Source organism: Accipiter gentilis, chromosome 16 (assembly GCF_929443795.1).
Source record: "Accipiter gentilis chromosome 16, bAccGen1.1, whole genome shotgun sequence".
In the NCBI taxonomy this organism is placed as follows: Eukaryota; Metazoa; Chordata; class Aves; order Accipitriformes; family Accipitridae; genus Astur; species Astur gentilis.
This window is the reverse complement of record NC_064895.1, coordinates 3618217-3639102: the sequence shown is the minus strand read 5'-3', so window position 1 is coordinate 3639102 and position 20886 is coordinate 3618217. Positions and strand designations below refer to the sequence as shown.

The following is a 20886-nucleotide window of genomic DNA, read 5'->3' as shown; positions in this document are numbered from 1 at the left end:
CATGCATCTCTAAGTAAATCATCTACCTGAGAAAAGAACTGTGCTCCAGGTCCTCAATGGGAACTAGAAAAATAACATAGTATTTTTTCTACCTATACATCATATACAAATAAAATTGACCCCACTACTAAAGCAGTAATAATTATTGCTGTGGGTTAAACCCTTTTTTTTTCAGGTATGTTTTAATACTCATTCTTAACCTTAAAGTGGAATTTTATTCTAGTAGATCACCAGGTAAACTTTAAATAAGTTTAAAAAGATAAGTTATTAAAATAATGTCTATGATTTCTTTAGCAACTCAATAGCATTTTGTGGTTGCTAAGGCAAAATTCATCCTTGTGCAGAAGATCGGGGAAAGGCTTATGCTTTACATTAGAGGAGTCTCTAATCTGCCACTGGCGAGGTTCTGAGATGGATATAAGTAATGCATAATGCTCGTAACAGTTCTCCTCAAATAAATAAGCTCTAATCCAGGGTTGAATTCTTTCCACTGAATACTGATTTGCTTACTTGTAGACATCCACAGGGCTTAAGAATAGCATCTATATTGAGGTTTTGATATGCTGTTACTAGATCTGCCATGCCTTTAGAAAGACACATTTTCACACCCTGTCTCCAAAAAGCAGAAACGTTTGTTCAAAAATGAGAATATTTAGAAAGTGGCCTTGTGCGTCCAGCTGAAAGGAGCATTTCAGGAAAGAACCGGAGCAAAACTTATTCCAGGCTTTAATGGGACTAACAACATTTTCACATGCACTTTGTCAGTACCTTTCAGGTAAATAAGGGATCGAATTCACTCCTTTCAGGGATAGGCTGTGTATTTACATCAGTACATGTCAGCTGGTCTGAACTCATGAACAGTTTACACTTTAACAGATTTGTTAAGCTTCCTCATTTCCAATATTCAGATTTACATCTTGACTTCTTCAGCTGAGAGGCAGTTAAACAAGAGTTCAAACACTGTCTTTTGCTGAGACTTCCTAGATGAGTAGTTGGGATGCAACCCTTCTCTCTACTGTCTCTACCTTTTTGTTATGTGTAGCAAAGACCTCATCCAGTTGCCTACTCCACAGGACTAGTTTCAAGCTCAGATACAGCCTTTTCCAAACCACTTGGTCATTTCACCCTCCAGGAGCCCACAATACATATAAGTGACCTGACTCCCAGAAGGTAGATCATGCTCAGGGCCAACGTAACAAAAGAGGTTTAAGCAAAGCTAGACGGGCAGGTAGAAGTGGAGTGGGAACGTGGTTTCTGACAGTTCAGCCAATGAGCAGTATCATCTGGAGCTGCTGTGACTACGCTGCATTTGAGCAGGTGCCTAAAACCCCTATAAACAGGCTAGTAAATCATAGCTGCATCTTACCCCCAACACTTGGCATCCTAGAAGACTCCTGATGACTACTGGATTTGTTGCGGTTCTGATTTTTCCTTTTATTGTTGGCTGCTCGGACAGAACGGAAAAGCACTTCACTTGCCTTGAAGAACGCAACCATGAATGGTTGCTTTGACTGAGGCCCATGTCTTCCAATCAGGCCAGCAGATTTCACATTGATACTTCGACCTATAAAGTAATGGAAATTGTAAGTTAGAAGGTGAACTGCTTCTTCTGAAGCCATGGTGGGAGTTCAACTGCTGACTGAAGCATGGCAAGGATTTTGCCCATAATCCTGAATTTATGTGATTAAGAATCCTAACTGCGTTTTGTTGAATGGAACTTAAAAGACAAAAAAAATTCAACAATTTACAAAGGTTTCAACAGCTTTACAGGTAGTTTGCTATTGCATACAATTGCGGTCTCTGTGCGCCATGTATCTTATTCATTACACAGATATTTTAATTCAGTCTTACGTACACATCTATAAAACTGAAAAATAAATGAGCCCCATTAAACACTATAGGCTACAGAAAGGATAATGTAATGCCGTCATCTAATTTTTGCATCACTTGTGCGTGAGACGTGGAACCTTATATTCTCAAAGCAAATGGGTAACAAATAGAAGTGTAGATAATAAATATACTTCTGCTTTAAAAATAAATATTGTGCAGTGTTACTCAAACTGATGTTCATTCACTGGTAAAGGTAGGAAGGCATTCAAGTTCTTCAAGAGAACAGAGTTTGAAATATGTACGTTATTGACTCTGGTTCTGTTCCCAGGGGATGTGCATATTTCTTTAAAATATTTGTTCAGTCAGGACTGTGTGGTAACCTCACTATATTATAGGATCTAAACCTCACTAAAAGAAAAGAAAGCAAAACAAGTCACTGAAACTGCATCAGTGACATTTTAGCAAATAAACCCTTGCTCTTAACAGAATTTATTTTGGCAGCATAAACACTTTTGTGCATACGTGTATTATGCAGAGCCCTTCGCCCGTCAGAAAATGAGACAGTGTCATGTGAAGCTGTGCAGCTGTGCTGGGTGGGGGACACAGAGGTCCTTTAAACACGAAGGTACAGGCACAGGCACCGCGCGCTGCGCGTCATCGGGGCGCCTGGGGATTCTTCTAAACCGACTGGAAAAGTTTGCTGTGCAAGCGACGAAGGAGCATCTGCCTCACAAATGTATAATACCTTTAACTCAATCATCCCGAAAAAAAGAACTTGCAAATAAGCATAGGAGTAAACCTTATAGAAATAAACATGTAGGTTTCCTTTTCAAACACAAACTTACAGTGGCGGTCCGCCAGAGTCTATATTTCTTAGAAAAACTCTATCACTGGCGTAAATGAAAGAGGCAGTTTGATTTGTGGTTAAAGTAGTTTCCATTCTACTTCCACTGTAACAAATGTATTAATTCAGCTCAGACTTCCTCCTTCTGGCAGCCCTTTTGCAGTAAAAAGAGAAATTAGAAGTTCCAGCCAAATACCATACCTTGAACTGACCCACTTCAATACATAAACACTTTTACAACATGTTTATTCAGGTGTAGCACTTTAAATTGGTTTAAGATGTTTCCAGTGACAGAGAGCCCAGCAAAGGCAAAAGAAGAACTGAGAAAGTTAGCAGTTATGGAGCAGAGTAATTGGCAACATATTCTGAACAATTTTGATAATTACTTTTTTGACTGCAAGGGAAAACTATATTTGTGGAAGCTTCTGATTTCATTTTAAATGGCTTTTTAGTCTTGTATTTCTTTAATTCTTCTTTTCATGTATTTGAGTTACTATTAAATAATTCAGTAACATTAATTTCTATATGTTCCAATCTCCTGTTGCAAGTCAGATATGAAAAACTGTACAGACTATTCTCTATTCATTGCAACATGGACAAGCTAGCCTCTTACCACAAAGTTCCAAGTTTCCCCTCATTTCTAGAGGGAATATTTTTACTATTTTTCTTTATTTTTTGTTCCAATGACTTTCAGAATTTTAATTTTATCTGTAAAAGATTAATACCTTACTGGAGGACATTTTAAGAATACTATTAGATTTATATACTGAGGGCTGTAAAGATGTGTGGAGGTTTTCTGAATTTAAATCTAGGTTCTCTGAATTTACAATGGTGGATATTGTGTGCGAAGCAAAATATCCTTCAAACCAATGTGAACTCCCTTTAAAATAACTTTTAATATTATTAAGTTTCCTCTGGGTTTCCTTTAGACTTCAGCAATGAGATGGCTATTAAGATTCCACAAGTTAAGGCTTACTCAGTTATTCAGGGTATAGAGATATACTATAAAAAATTAATCCTGTAACCCACAGCCTTTTTACACACAGAAACAGCTTATATGACTTTATTCCTTTATTTGCTTGATCTTTTAAGCAGCCAGCCTGAGGTTTTAGGACCCATTTGTTCAATTCATGAATGGAATATGCACTGGATCTGCTTCTAGTGCAGTCAACAGGAAAACTTTTATTGACTTCTGTGGGTTCATCATTAAACTTTTCTCTCTTGGCTTATCGTATACCTTAGCTTAACTGCAACTTTCAGAAGACGAAGCAATCGAAATATATGCTGCCCTTGAGACTCTATATTTCTTCCAAGGAGGATCTCTGAACTATTTGGTTTGGAAATTCAAACCACATATGTTGTCTCCATTTTAAGTTGCTTCTGTGCAAAAGAAAGTTTGCATTTACAGAACTTCTATTATCCTTTATTAAAAGGGAAAAAAAAAAAAAAAAAAAAAAAAGTGTGCATGTAGGAGATTTCCTTCTAAGAACACAAAGCTTTGTCCCTTCCTGAACAGGAGGTATTTCAAAGTACCCTGCCACTGAAATGTATCAAGCTTTCTGCCACAGAAATAGCTCCATCTGTGTGCCATGGTCTTGTTAGGTAGTCCTCACCTTTGCCTGTAGTGTGGATTTCAGAATGCAGTACGAAAAATCTTCCCCTAAACTGAACTGGCCTTTGTAGGCAGCAGCATTCATGGGCTTCATTTTTAGTAAGTGGGTTTAATCTATCATTTCTTCTAAGCATTTAGAAAACTCTTGGCTTTGATGAAAACTGAAAATCCAGGTCTCTCCAGCATGCAGTTGTTCCATATTGTGGTATTAGAGCAATATTTTCTAAAATCAGCTGAATGACTCAGGCTGACCTGCTTAACTACACCTTCCCTCAGAGCTTCACCCACGTGAAACTGGTAAAACCAAACCAGCAAGGTGCGTCTCCGCTTCTCTTGAGCATCTCTGAACAAGAACTGAACATGGTCGAGCATTCTGAAAAATGGGTTTGGTTTTATCCTTCCAGCGTATCTTCAATGCTGAGGATTTCAAAGACTTTTCTTCAGACTTCAGAAGAAAAGAAGAAACTGCAAGAAACCAGCAGTCAGCTAGTGCCTGCTCCACTGAACCGAGCCGCTGCTATTAGCCCCTACACCTAGAAAAAACCAAATAAGCCTAACAGATGGACTTACTCCATGCAGGGACAGTCCAGAGCCTTTGTACTCCTCACATTCTGGCATGTGCTTCTCAATCCTGCTACGATAATTTATTATCTCTTCTCCATATTGACAGGTATATTTGGAGACAAAGACTTATTTAAAGTATTATGTTCCAAATCTGCTGAACTCCTTAGTCCTTACTCATATGATTTTGAGTCTTTGGCATGATGCATCTGTTTGACTTGGCATTTAAACTGATTTTTGGCTTTTATTCTATTTGATAGTAAAGTGCCCTTAGTTTGTATAAAAGCTTGTATGGAAGTGCCGATTTGACTGACTGAACTGAATGAATATTATTTGCCTTTTCACGTTCTGTCCCCTTATAATAAAGGAATCGCTGCTGCAAAAATAACTGTGAAGTTCAGCTTATAAAAAGGTCCTACCTCGATGATCCAGATGCTTTTGTTCTTTTTTTTTTTTTTGTTACCCACAAAATAAGAATAGCACTCAGGATGATAACTGTGGACCTATTTGCTGTGTCACTATATCTGCTTTTCTGCTGTCACGCGCAGTCATATCATACAATTCTTTTCATGAACTGATCAAGTTCCATCTTAAAAGTTCATTTTCCCCCCAGCTGCTCCAAATGGAAATGCAAGAGCCCTTCAAGCTTTCATTAACAATCTGTCTCACAGTCCTGACCTGGAGACATCGTCTCATTTTTCATGACATTCGGAAAGCTGACTTTTTCTGAGATCGCCAGCGTGGATGCCAATGACAGTGGTAAGATTTGTGACTTGGCTGTCTCTCCTCAGGCAGTATATATTTTATGTAAGGCATTGAGCAGACACTAATTTTGCAAGAGCTTTCAGCCATTATGCATCTGGGCCAGATTTACACTGGCAACACAGGACAATGAGTGATTCCAAGATCCATTATTTTGTCCTGAGTCATCGAACTGCAGCAAACCACTCATTTTGTTATGAAAAACAAGCACTTACTTACTTTCAAAAATGTTCAACAAACCACAAAACACATTTTACAGATTAACCACTACTGCTAGGTCACAGTAGTTATTTTGGTAATAATTTTATATATTTGTAGATAGAAATGAAAACTTTAGTGATGCTGAGAATTCATTTCTGGTTTGCTGAAAAAAAATTTTCCAGTGCCACACCTATGGTTTCCTCCTCATGGGGAGTGATATCTGAAATGAGGATTCTCCTTTTGGACAAAGACCCTGACTACACAAGGTCCAATAACATCTAATATTTGAGCAAAAACTGTCCTCAGGCTCTGAGTCTGAAAGCTCACAAAGTAGTTTTCAAAATTAGACAGAAACTTGTGTGGTTTCTCATGCCTGAACATTGCTCTTGAGAGCAACAGTACTTCATAGAAACAAAAGAATTGAGGTAGAGTTTAACTACCAAAGCTTAACAGAAGGCTTATTTTAAAAAAGGAGCAGAGAAAACCTAACATCACAAATGCGATGGTCCGTATATGGCACCCTCAACGCTCCAACTCAAAGTATTTTATACTGTCTCTACTGTATCATCTACATAAACTGTTATGCAAACTTTCCCTTTGGTGGAAAAATTTATATATATATCTCAACATAAAATATGCTTTTGAAACAAGCTTCATGTGTTTTATTAACTATTCTGCTCCCTGGGGGCTTTAAGGAATTCTTAAAAATGGGTGGTCTTGGATGGTCTGCTCTGCATTTCCTAGGCTTTACAGCTTTAGTCAAAACTAAAGATTCAGCTTTTGTTTTTAAAATCTTAAATTTTGCTGGTTTTATTCAGTTCAGTTGAAGGAATTTTGCACATCTTTTTGTTGATTTTGGTATTCATCAAGCTCTTGAAGAAAGCACTTGGGAACATGTTAGGAACCATGGTATGCTGTATAATGTGGCAGTACCATGTATGCTTACACAAAAAATCAGATGTAATCATACACAAATACGCTTGTGAAGTACTTGATTTATCCTTTCAACTTAATGTGCTTAAACTGTGAATGGCTTGTGGGAGTCCTCGGGCTTTTCTGCACAGTTAAAAATATGTTCAGGAAGACAATAAAACGAGGTGAGATTAGCTTAATTGGTCAGCCAACAAAGAATAGGGGGAGTTGCACAGATGTACAGCCAGGACCAGTATGCACCAGTATGCAGTGGTGGCAGGAGAAGGGCCAGGAGCCCATCTCACTTTCCCTGACCCTCCTGCTTAAAGTAAGCGTGCTCTTACTAACAAAGGGTGTATTCACATTGCTTCCTACAAGCAGACACAAGAAAATGCTGACTGTATTTCTGACCCAGCTGGAAACAGGGGTTACACCTATCTGAGTAAATTAAAGAGTGCCTAGCAGTGCTCCCAGGCACTGGAGCTGGATCATCCGCTCTCCTCGGGCTGGGAGGGTGCTCCTGGTACCTTTACATCCTACGCCAGCACCACGATGGATTCCCCCGCATCCCAAGGTGGTGCTGCAGGGACCTCTCCCGGGGGGGGGGGGGGGCAGCTGCCATGGGGTTACCCTGTTTTGGAGAGTGAGAGAGTCATCCCTCCGGCTCTTTTCACACCACGGTATTCCTGAGCATGTTTAATTTAGTAGTGTAACTTTGGCCAAAGTCAGCTCTGAACCAGAACTCATGTAGCTGTACTTAGGCAGTGCTTGAGCCCAAGCTAATAAAACCTGCTGAGGGGCAGGATATATTAGCTTGGGTTCAGTGCTGTGCTAACATGGCTATATGGCTTCCAGATGGCTCAGAATTTAGGCAGAGCTATTGCCTGCCAAAGTCCATATATATATCAATATAAATATATATATCCCAAATTCCCCCACTGTAAGGACACTAATGAAGGTGAACTCACTCCTGATACTTTGCCTTGTACTAGATCCACCGAGAGACTTAAACGTAACAACCCAGCAGCATCCTCCAGAGCACCTGATGGCTACCGGGATCATGTAAGTTAGGTGCCAAGGTTGACTGGGGGAAACCTCAGGATGAGATTGATAACATTTGGTGTTGTAAAGGTAAGGGCAAGGCCAACATAAGGTATGCAGCCAACTACCTGAAGAGTGCTGCCACAGGTTGCTACGGGTTGAAAGCAAGCCAGCCACCCTCTGCAACATAGAGAATGTGTCCATGCTGCCTCTCTGAAGGCTTTGTAGGAGAAAGGGACCTTGGAAGGCCCAGGCTGAAAGGAGAAGAGGCTAAATAAGAGAGAGTGTGTGCCTCTTAATGTCTCCCCCATCATCGCTGGAGAAGGACCTCACCAATCCTTCCTGCAGCACATAGGATTAGGAGCCAAACCCCCTTCAGGGGACGCGTGTCAGAGTGTACCCAAATACGTGCTGGAGAGAGAACTGTCCTTCCCCACGCTTCACTTCGATCAAAGAACCTATTTCTTTCAAGTTTCCCTTTGCTCTGAGAAAAAAAACCCAAGCCTGAAGTAAGAGTCAGAGTTGGGGATCTGAGAAGTCCTGCTGCCTGCCCACCTCAAACAGCAGGAAAGCCAGAAGAAACCTTCCATCGGACAATGTGGTAACAGCAATCACCTTAATCAGCTTAGGCTTTTCAGAGTTACCACCAGTTTCTTCCCCTCTGATGTGCAGGTGGATGGAAAATAACTGAGAGCTGCAGTAATCTAAGGCACAGAACAACACAGCTGTGGGGGCTACCCAGGCTGTTGCATTGAAAGCTGTGTGTTTGGAACTTGTTTTATTCTATGGATCGCAAATAGTCATTGTTACACATTATCTGCCTCTCTCATTTTCTGTAGACACCACTAGGTTCTCTTCAGCAACGATATAAACAGCAAAAGAAGTACTCTTGCAGCCATTTATACTCCTCCAGCAAAAGGATGTTCAAACTGTTGCTGACTTCCAATTATAAAAATGTTAAATGTAATACAAAGGTGCTGATTCACTGGAACCTGTTTTAAGTCTTAGGAGACATATGATATATATACAGGAAAAGTGTCGCATAGAGCTTTTTGAATTGTTTCTGCATCTGCATTGATTTTGTGCTGCAATTCATCTAGCACCCGCACTTCCATCAGTGTGAAAATGATCACCTCTCATTCTAAACACCATGGAGAGTTTTGGTGTCAAAAGGAGGGAATCGGCCAAAAGGGGATGCTGCAGAATGTTGAGGAGACATTAAAAAAGAGAATCAAAAAAACCTGATCCTTAATTTATCACAGCCCCAGGGAAACAGTGCATTATATGTTGACAGCTTCCATATGTGTCATGCAAACCCTTATTCTTACTGTTCAAAATAAAATGTCCCATTAAGAGAAAAAGTCTACATTTCATGCTAAAATGAGACGTATGATACCAAATACTGTCTTAAAGAAAAAAAGAAAACACATTCCAATGTCATGTGGCTTTTTGTACTTTTTCAGCATTTTCAAAGGGGGAAAAATCTGAATTACAACAACCAGACATTCTTCCAAAGTTGTTTTTATCACACTGTTATATTAAATAGTTACAAATTTTTTTATTCCTTATGTATACATTATTATTATTTATGCACCATCTTCAGGGATCACCAAAGGAATATACCTACACAAGTAATTGCCTAAAAAGTCACTGAGAGTTAGCTGTAAGAAAGATTACTGTTAATGGTAATAACAACATAGTAGCACCCCGGAGTCTCAGTAATTATTGGCACCCCATTTTAAAGGTGCTGTATGAATAAACCTAAAAATTAGTATGTATTTACAGACTTGATTAGCCATGGCCCCAGTGCAGCACATGGGTACCTCAAACAGGGATCCTCTGACTTAACAGAATCCCATTTAGTTTACTGGTCTGTTGCAACAGAAAGGTTACTGGATCAGGTCTTATGATAAGGTTACGGGGGCAGAACTCCTTTACCTCCCAAAAACTCAATGGGCAGCTGGAGGCACGAAGAAACATGCTTCAGACCTGGATGGCCTAAGTTCACTTGAGCCAAGGGAAGGTTTTTTGGTTGATTTGAACCAGCGTCTGAGCTTTTATAGAAAACTGGTTGGAAGGAAGGTGGGTGGGGTTCTCTGGGTTACGAACTGAGTCCACTACATACTGAGTCATGTATAAAAATGCATGTTCCATCTGTACACAAACGTGTCATTCAACTGCTGGTGTCTCTAATGGCTTCCAGAAGTAACAGCAACCGAATAAAAATAATCAAAGCCTTAAGAGCAAAATTGTAAGAGCACGAAAGGATGATTTTCCTTATGGTAAGCTGAAGTGGTATAGCACAGGTCTTCCCTATAGTTTTGAAAACTTTAGTCCCTAGAATGGCACTCTTCTTGCATGAATAAACTGAAAAGGGAACAGAAAGTGAGGGAAGAGGGGAATTCCCTCCTCGCTCAAGCAGCTGTGTTGAGAAATTCAAATAAGTGAGGTGCAGAAGGTAAAGCTTCTTGTGGCTTTGGAATTTAAAATAGAAAATTGTCTATCACCTTCCTGATCTTGGGATTAGGACAGGGAAAATATTTACATAAACTATTCTTTTACAATTTCTTCATTGTATTAACCTAAAGGTTTCCTTTTACCCATACAAACTTTCCTGCTGTTTACTGAATGGATATAATTTTGAGGCTAGAACCGACAAATTGCTGGTTCCAGGGTTTCTTAATGAATCCCTTTCATGGATATTTAATTTTCAAGAATTTCTGTATTTGAATGTCCTGGGAAAAAAATAAAAAAAGTCAAGGATGGAGTTTATTCTGGAGCAGAAAAGCTGGCTGGAAGCCAGCCCACCTAATTTGGATGCCTAACGGAGGTGTCACCTCTCCAGAACTTTACAGGCTTAAAAATGGCCTCACAAAACCCGGCTGCCTGAGAGCTGCTCCCTGTACAGCCCGAGCTCAGGTGTGGTGCCTTTGAAGGCTGGTTGAACACAGCAGCGACGTGCTCTACTTTGCATCGCTGCCTCCCTTTTCCACTGACTGTAGTCCGACCGAATAGGCAATATTAGGCAAAATGGTCTCCTGCTCTGGTTCAAGCCTGCCAAATCTGTTTTTTAAGCATCATGCCTAAAGGAGGACAGTTTTTGCATAACTCTCCAGCAGCCAGAGCACTTGCTGAAAAAGTATGAGAGGCTTTGTTCACAGCCCAGCTGAGCCTGAGGGAGAATTCAGATCAAAAACAATGAGAAAATGTAGCCAGAACAAAGAAAGAAGAAAAAAAAAATATTAATCCTTACACCAGGATTTCTTCTGCTACTCATTAACATTATGTCAGCTAAGGTTTAGATTAACTGGCATCATAGATCCCTTGACCTCTGACATAAAAAGCTTTTTGACAAGAAAGCGCTAAATCTGAAAGTTTGCTTGTAAAGTAGAATGGATTAAGTGAACCATTGCAGAAAAAACAGTATATAAGTCTCTTTTTATTAGTTTCTAAAGAAGTCTAAGTAAAGAACATTTCTTCTAAAAATATTATTTTGCATTGAGATGCATTTTCACTCTTTAATGAAGAGCATAACTGTGAATAATGTAGTAGCCCAGTAAATTTGTACTAAAAACCCCACAGCTCTGACTTCAGTTTTTATAGGGTTCTTTCTAATTTTCACCTAATTAAAATTTTCAAGATTTCAAACTTTTAACCCATTTCAAGATATAAAGTTTTGAAATTAATTTTTTTTTCAAATGATAGAAAGTAAATTCCCGCATTACCCTATTGTTAACTCTTCTCCAGCATCAAGTATCAGCGGCTGTAAGATACCTCCTAAACTGTCCTGAGGTGTTTCTATACCTTTCTCCAGGCTTCAGCCCAGAAAGTTCTTCAGAAACTTTCTAAAACAAAAATTCCACAAATCTACTTGAGTTTCCTGAATGTAATCATCAGTGGAAGAATATTAAAAGAGAACTTCATTTTGTATACGGGAGCTTTTATCCCAAACTTCATTTAATTTAACTTAATTCAGTTAGCTTTATAATTGCCATATTCTACAGAATTAAGGAAAATAGAAAGTTTGCAGACTACAGCTATGGCAGGATAAGACTTGTGTTCTTTGCTTATAAACTCTCAGTGAATTGTCACCCAGTCAAGTTACAAAACACCCGTCCAAAAAACATTCCGAGCAAGAGACGACAAGAGCACATACGGCGTTACAATCTACAGTTGTGATCTTACCGTCCCCGGTTTCAGCGCAGAGTTGCAAGCCCAGATTGTTCTGTGGATTAATCACCCAGTGATTGCTGGTCACAGTAATGTCAAACACAAACCAGCCCACATCAGCAGCTTGAGCCTTTCTTGTGTCTAACAGGAACAAGTCTGCATCTCTAAGTTAAAGAAAATAGAGAGTTAAGGCATTCAAATATTATTATTTTTCGTCCTTAATTTCCTTGCTGACAATAACTTCCTGGAGTCCAAATGAATAATCCTTTGACATATCCTCATCACGACACAGTACAGCATGTGCTGTAGCTAACGTAATTGTTAAGTATAATACAGGTATTTCCCCTGAGAGGCCTTTCTGAAATGAGTCTCAGCATGTAAAAACTACAGCTCTGGAAAATCTGAAAAATCCAGCTTCCTGATATAAATACACAAAATATATAATTGAGGCTGTGTATAAAGGATTCATCTTTCAGCACTAGAATGCCTCAGGAAAATTAACTTTTATAAACCACTCAGTGTAAAAGACAAAAAATGTCAAAATCACATTCCAATTTCAACTAAAATTCAAAGGCATAGCGTTGCTAAAAAAATCTGTTATTAATAACATATGACAGCAGCTATATCATATGACAAAACATGAATAGATGACGGTTCAGACAGTTTCATATTAATATGAAAATAAGTCTTTATATCAAAGCATCTATTCAATAATGTAATTGTTACATTTTAACCCTCAGTTCCCTGGTATATTCTCAAATTTGTTCCCATGAAATCTTCCAGTAATTCAGAAGGGTCGCTCAGGGGAGTTAGTATAATCGTGTTACTAAATGTTTAGCATGGATCGTTTATTTATTCTGTTTTCACATATCTCCTGACACAATTGGTTCCAGAACCACATCTGCATTACAAATAAATTACTACAATGACCACACTAAACCCAAGAAATTTAACTCTCATCAGCTTTGTTTTACATTCTTCTACAAAGCAGCATGCAGTATTAAAAACTGTTTTCACCATTTAGCTTTTTAAATCTACAGTTATAGAAGCCTGTTTCTTTTCTGCCATAACTAGTAAACAAAACAATAATATACAAGAAAAAATACTTTATTCTAAACTCTGACTGCCCAAGTCAACTAAAGACAGACTTGGCTTATACAGACCTTGGAATCATATTGTTACCTCACAGATAGCATGATTATATGCTTAAAGAGGTAAGACAGACAGAAATAATAGGCCTTGTGTATAAAAAGAGGATTTAAAATTACAACGGTCCTGTCACTCTATTTTTATGTTGCTTAATCACAACAACATCTTAGGAAGTTACTGTCTTATCTAGCCTAAACACTGTAAATGCATCTAGGTCTGATACTGAAAAAAACCATCTTGTGTAGCTCTTGAAACTGTGGTTGTTCAACACTCAGGAAAATAAGCCCAAATGAGCTATGACAAGCATATGTTTACTTACATGTAAGAAATATCTGCAGAATCAGGTGTAAGAGCTCAGAAATGATAAAGGAGTTTTGTTTTTTTTAAAAAGAAGAAAATTGAAAGGGCTTTCTTTCAAGTCACCTTTTTTTCCTTCTATAAAGGGATAATCTTTTGCTCCGGTCTTATCACTTCCATTCTAGTAGAACTGTGCTAATGACCACACAAGGAGAAAACATACATTCTTCCTCTGGAGCGAACATGAAAACAGTCTTACAATTCAAAATAGCCTGACCTGCTATGCTAGCACTAAACAAATTGACAACGTACCACAAGCTCATAAATAGTACTCTCTGGCATCTTAAATGCCAATTTTTTTCTCTAATAATCAGTTTTATTGGAACTTTAAAGCTGAAAGGTTTAATTCTGAATGTGACAGTCTTTAAGATGTTTATTTTTAAATATTTCTTGTATCATTCAGTAGAATTAACAGAAAATTGTTAAAATATTACAGTATCACAGTGCTATAATTTCACATTTGTCTTGTCTCCTCATAGAATCTGTAATTGTTTTCCCATATAGATTCTTTCAGCTCCAGATTTTGCTGGGACTGATACAAAATGTTCTCAAAAGTCAGGATGCACAGTGGCTCATATGCCAAATCAGAGTGGGGTCCTACTAATGGTACAGTCCAGAAATCCCCATAAAGGACAAATTTCCCTGGTGGATCTCTCCTCAATGTGACTATATTATTTTGTACTGCAGCAGAAACTCACACCAAAGTGTCTTTGGCATTGGTATGTCAATTTTCTTGTCTACCTTCCTACAAGTATAGTGATCTGGCTAATGTAGTAGACTCAAAAAGGCTGATTGTTCTTACCCCTTAACTCAGCAAATGAACCAAAAATTAGTTGTGGGTACCTAGAGAAAACTAGAACTGATTCTTGAGAGCACGTGGTAGAATAGAGAAAATACCTCCAGACCAATGTTAATGATTTAGCCCACATAACAGCAATTTACTACAGAAATTCAAAGTATTTGTCAGGAAAAAACCGCAACTGTTTTCACAATTGATAGAAACATAGGGTGAAACCCTGACCCCTGAGAAGGCAGTGAGAGCTCTGGGATCAGGATTCCCCCATTAGCTGGTGTCATTCACTCAAACTTCTCATCACATTTTGTGACATTTTTAATTTTAAAATTCTCCCTTATTCTGTGGAAAGAAAAAAACGATCACACTTAAAATGAAAAACAGCTGCAAATTTTGGCTCTGATTTTTAAAAATATTTCTATTTAAAAAATAGCCCACAACACATAATAAAAAAGTAAGGCATTATGTCGTAAATAGCCTGAAATGCAACAGTGAACACATTCAGGCAGAATACAGCTGATTGGCTTTACCTTTATGGAGGCTGTTTAAGTTTAGTGATCTCAGTCTTGTCACAAACAGCCAGTTGTCTACAGCAGAAACGCTACCACAGTCAAGAATTTCAGCAAAGAAGCTGCGGGCAGAACGTCTAAGAAGCTCTGCATCTCCTGGGTCACTTAAGGAAGTAAAGGTGGAATCTATACGTTCCTTGAAACCCAGCAAAGTTTTCAACCGGATCAAATCATGATTACTATGTAATAGGCCATCCCCATAATGCTGCTTCACCTCTTGCCTCATTCCAGAAAGCTGCTTTAGTATCTTAATGTCACTTGAGGATTCCCTAATGCGGGAAAAATCCTTGGGGTTTAGTTAAATTAGTGGCTAGCCGCCACCAGATCATGAACGAGGATTTGGCCTGTTGGACTACATAACTTTTGTCATGAGAAAAGATCCGGGTAGGAGTACATTGGCAGGGCTGCGTAGGAAAGTTTGCCTTGCCACGGGCCGTGCTTTACGCGTTTCCTTAGAACAAGTAGAAAACTTCAATCCCAAAGACTGTAATTTCAGCAAACTCTGAGTGGCTATAATACACACACGCTTCAGCGGCCATGTTGCTACAGAGACAGAAAAATGTCTGAGACTACAACATAATCCTTAGTCTGCAACTCGGGAACCCTAAACCCTGACCCCTCCTTGCCTGAAAGCATTGCATTTGCATTGCAAAGCCCTGTCAGACACCCATGTTTCTTGTTCAAAGCAAAGAAGGGTGGAGAAGCAGGGTCAAACCCAGCAGGTTTTCTGTGGCGTGGCACTAGTAAGAAGTGTGGGACATTATAGAATCCTAGAATCAGAATGGTTTGGGTTGGAAGGGACCTTAAAGATGATCTAGTTCCTTCCATGGAGACCTTCCACCAGACCAGGTTGCTCCGAGCCCCATCCAGCCTGGCCTTGAACGCTTCAGGGATGGGGCAGCCACAACCTCTCTGGGCGACCTGGTCCAGTGTCTCACCACCCTCACAGTTCTCTCACCCTCACATTCTGCAGTTGCAGCTTCTGAAAATTTTGCATCTAAAATCTCACGTACTTATGTAGGACAAACCTGAGGTGACAAAGTCAAGGATAACGCTAATGAATTCTGGGCCCCAAAGCAAAAGCTGTAGCTTTATTGGGAAAAAAAGAAAAAAAAAAAAAAAAAAAAAAAAAAAAAAGAAGAAGATAAATTATTCTTGGTAGTTCTTCTCTCTGGAGGTATCAAGATATATATACTCCATACATACTCCTCTATATACTCCTTATATGAGCAGAGAGTGGCAAAATCACCAATAGGAGGGAAACATTTAGCCTACATCTGAAGTTTCTGTAGCTATACTGGTGAAATCAAATAGGTGGCATATCATTGCATGTCCCCCTTTCCAGCATCATACTTCCATTAGAGGACATGGGGGTTTTATGTTTATAAATGTAAATCTAAAATGTTTATAAATTTATGTTTATGTATTGAAAGAAATCAAGAGCATTCTTTAATGGCTTCACAGAGACACTTGTCATTTTAAGAAGTCAAATAATATTAAATTGTGATCTTGCTTCAGAATAGTAAGTAGTTTTGCTTTCTCTAAAATAGAATAGAAACCACCTACTGAGAAAACATTAAAAAAACACCAAAAAAAACCCAAAACAAAAACAAAAAAAAACCCACAAAAACAAAACACAATCAACAACAACAACAACAACAAAACACAAAAAGAAAACATCAAATGGATTAGAAAAACTAACTTTTCCCATTAGTTCTTCAAAAAAAATCTGTTGAGTTTTCAGGTGAAGAGCTTTCATCACCCTAGCCTTGGCTTGCCTGTGCTCTTTAAAAAGATATGTTTTGTTCCTTCCTGTTTCATTTCTTTGTCCAAGAAGTTTCTTTTAGAATCTACGTCAAAAGAATTTTTGCAAGCTGAAGACAGAGGTAAAAAAAAATCCCACACTGTTTTGTTCATCCCAAATTTACTAAGAAAGCAGAAGGTATTCTGGAAGGATGAGTTCTTTCCCTCTTGTTGATTCTGCTCCGTTTACATGACTCCCTGGTTATAGCCATAAATATTTTATAACTTGACATTCAGAGATCTCACCTGGAAGGTACAAGCTCAAGCTTTTGTGGGCAGAAAAGAGATTTGAACTCTGGCCCAACCTTCGAGCTAACTGGTGATGGGGCATTTTTTTCCTCCAGAATACTCTGCAAGTTTAGGCTGCCATTTTCTTTGCTTTTGCTAAACATGCCCGGGATAGAAATGTTTTATCTGTTCCAAGACGAGGAATACTTTTTGTTTATCTCAAAAAGAGCCTTCCCCCCCCCCTCCCCCCCCCCCCCCACTTTTCTGAGAAAAGACATAAGCTAATTTAATTTCAAAACCCAATTTTTGCATGTATGTAGCTTTTTTCAGAAGCATCTCGGAATTGCTACTAGTTTTCAGTGGGAATTTTCAGGTATTTGACTACTTTGCTTGGTGAAATCTGGTCATTTACTCAGGTCTTGTAGAGTCTTGGAAGTATGTCACACACAAAGCTCTGCAAACTCAGGTTCAGAGATTTGCTCATGTGAAACATCATATGTGACACTTAGGGACAGGATTTAGTGGTGGAATTGGCAGTGTGAGGCTTACAGCTGGACTCAATGATCTTAAAGGTCTTTTCCAACCTAAATGATTCTATGATTTGTTTTAATTTTCAGTTTTGGTGAGCAGCATTTGTTAAGTGTGCATTTGTCATCTTACAGTTAGTGCATGACTCTATCTTTTGATGAAATTATGCAAAATATTAAAGTACATGCAAAAAAAGCCAAGCTCTTTCAAAGCAAAGGAACAATCTATCTGCCTTTAAGGAGCTAAGTGAATCTTGGCTTGTAGTACCTCAGTGTCAGCAAATAGTGCGTTTCCCAAATCCAGCCACATAGACTGTGCATACAACTCCACCGTTTGCTCACTGAGAACACGAACCCTCACCCTCTCTGTGCATGGGCAGATTATTTGGTGAGATTGGACATGTAACTCTGCATAAACCTGGAATAAATTACATTGAAGAGAAGTTTTATTCTTGCTCAGGATTTGTTGTCTTTGCCTAGGAATTAATATTGCATAAGCCACAGTGATAGCAACGATGCCTTGCCGAGGGTACGCTTATGATCAGTTGTTGTCTCCCTACTTAAGATAGAAACATGAGACATTACTCAACGCGTGATATGATCGTGCCAACAGGGTACCTGTTTGGATACTCCTTGATGATCTGATATATGCTAATCTGAATGGTTTCATTCTCAAAGCGGCTGTTGCTTCGATCTTTGTATATCCGAAATTCAGCTGCTGTCACTGCCTCTCCATGCGGGATCTGAGTAAGGTCAAAGCGAAACTCTTTGTAGTGCCTTCGCTGGTGGGAGAAGTCCTTGTCCCTTTCAACTGTGAGAAAAAGAGTTGAATGTAAATTAAAGAGGTGACATGAATGCTCATTTCCCATGATTAATGGAGCATTCCCTGTGCTGAGGAGTAAACAAACAGGACAATATAAAACTGTGCAAATAATAAAACCACAAGCCCAGACACACTTCCAGTTAAAGGAAATTCCACCAGCCCAGTGTCTTCAGTTAAAATGAAAAAAACCTCGGTGGCTTTTATACAAATTCCAGAAGTTGGAGTGGAAAGAATATCAAAAAAAGCTGAAAGGGAGCGTGTCGTGAAGTAACTAGAAATATGGACAAACTGAAATCTGCAAAAGGATTTAGGACTTCAGTGTAGTCATAAGCACAGCAGTAGTAATGTCAGAGCCATAGATGACTGGAAAACACTAATTGCCACTAATAACCAGGCAGATGAGAGGAGTGCTGCTCATTTCCACTTAACGTAATAAATTCGGAAGTGGTACTAAACTGTACTGCGACAACTATATATTTAAGAAGCAGTTACATCATATAAATAAACACGTGTTGTACTCTAACGGCATAAAAGTTATCTTGCCAGTGGTCAGAAGAAGGAGCTGAGGGGTTCTGGACCCCAGCAGCAGAGGGAGACACTCCTGGCTTAAGAAGTCCCCTCAAACCTGCTGTGGGTGGGCAGATGCAGCTCCCACTGCTTCTGACACCGCCACAATTTAAAGAAAAAAGTTAACCTCATCATTGCTTAATTCAGGATTGCACAAAATTTTAAGGGGGAGTAAACAGAGGATTTTAGTTTCTTTGAGTTTACAACTGATTTGCGGCTAATTCCACTGTCTGCTGCAGTTCTGACCTGGAGTTAGGAGTGACTTTTGCAATGGAATACATGTTTTGGTGTGGCAAGGGAACCTACAGACCACAGTACTGGCCGATTACCATTTTATGGGATTAATACTTCAGATTTTACGGACACGGAATGGAAAATTATCCATGTTTTCCACTGCCACACAGTGCAACGTATCATTGAGCTGTGAAGAACCTGTGCTCTGTGAGAAGAGAGAACTTCTCACTTCTGGAGAAGTTCTGCCTGCCTCATGAGATGGGTGCATGGTTCTACTGATGGCAGACAAAGCCTAAAACACTCAGAGCTGGGATTCGGTTTGGATAACCAGCTAAACATTTATGACTGTACCCAGCTCCACTAAATGTTCCCTCCTATAACCCCTGCTCTTTTATTGTGTTTTAGTATTAACAGTCCTCGGATCGGAGGGAGGAGCCACGTCAGTTCTGAAAAAGCGCATATTTAGATTGCTAACTGGTGCATGTATAAATAGTAAAATGTGTATGTTATTACAATACATATGTATATTTATACTTATATCCTCATTTATACGTGTACACCCAAGCAATTTTGTATGTGTTTTGTATGCAATGTGTGTGTATGTGTGCATAATTATACATATATATTTATATATAAGCCTGCATATGTGTATTATTAGAATGTATATGTGTATTATTAGAATGTATATGCACAGAAATGCACTAAAAGCAGAAAAAATATATTTTGGGGTTGCCATGTAAGGGTACAGGGACATACTGAAGTGAGAGCTATCGAAAGAAAAGTATTTACATTATTTTCAGAGCAGTAGTTACTAGTTAAGACACCTGTGGCCATGTAGCTAGTCCTTTACAGTGTACTTCCCTTTTACCCTTTCAAAAATGTAAACTATCCCTGTTTTCATTAGCATATATTTTTTTCAAAATGTGCAAATCTATGTTGCCTTAAGAACCACCAAAATAAAATATATAGGCTATAAGACCACTTTATCTTCAGTGAAAATGAACTTTCTCCTGGCTGACAAAAGGAAAATTGTCTGCTAACTGTAAGGTTTACTTGGCTCAAGTGTGTATTTAGCTTACATGGGTTTGCCATCATACACTAAGTAGAAAAAGTAAGGCAGAAAAGAGGTAGAAGCATGTAAACTGACTGCTCTGTACCTGAAGATGAATGGGCTGCTACTGAAGAGAAACAGGATACAGTCTATTTAGCAGCTCCACTGCCTGGTTCCAAACTGTGAGATCTATACAGAGATCTGACTTGAGCTATGGGGGTTGTTTGCCTTTTTTTTTTTTTTTAATGTCCATGTAAAGCCTTTCATTTTGGAGACAAATTGGCAGAGATTAGCATATGCAAATGCACTGACCTGGGGAGGATTTTTTTCTAGAGCAGAGTCTGCTGCAAGATTCTAAGGTTATAACTGGGCATTTCGAAGCTGACGTGGAACAGATATGCCAATAACCTTCAAATAAAAAATATATTAAAGGCAGACTTAATGTAACAACCCTTTCTGATATCTCTGGTTAGTATTTATTCAACAAGTATTTACCAGCATGCACAGGTAACTACTCACTAGTCACTATGAGTAAGCATTGGAGAATTAGATGCTCAATAAAAGGTTTAAATGTCAGTACTCCTGGCCTGTTTCATTTTTATTTGGGTTTGAGGTTTCCTTTTGTCTAGTTTCTTACAAGTACCTTCTCATTAGTAACATTAGTCTGGAAACAGCAGTTCCCTCCCTATATGTTACAGTTTGAACAGAAACCTCTACAATACCCTGCAATAGCATTGGTGGGGTTCTCTCAGGACCACTCACAACTGCTGAAGGAATACTGATAGCCACTTCCTAATGGGCCCAAAATTAATTATTACAGCTCACACAGACGGTACTTATCTGTGTTTCCAT

General features: G+C 38.9%; 1 protein-coding gene across 1 annotated transcript in view; it reads right to left on the bottom strand.

The window, feature by feature from the left end:
* The window catches only part of BMP5 (bone morphogenetic protein 5), a 61487-nt gene that overhangs the window by 16699 nt on the left and 23902 nt on the right, over positions 1-20886 (bottom strand). The window contains exons 2-4 of the mRNA XM_049819273.1: positions 17978-18170; positions 11949-12097; positions 1367-1564 (exon numbers count right to left, since the gene is read on the bottom strand). Of these exons, the coding sequence (XP_049675230.1) occupies positions 1367-1564; positions 11949-12097; positions 17978-18170 (540 nt within the window). The remainder of the gene's footprint in view (positions 1-1366; positions 1565-11948; positions 12098-17977; positions 18171-20886) is intronic.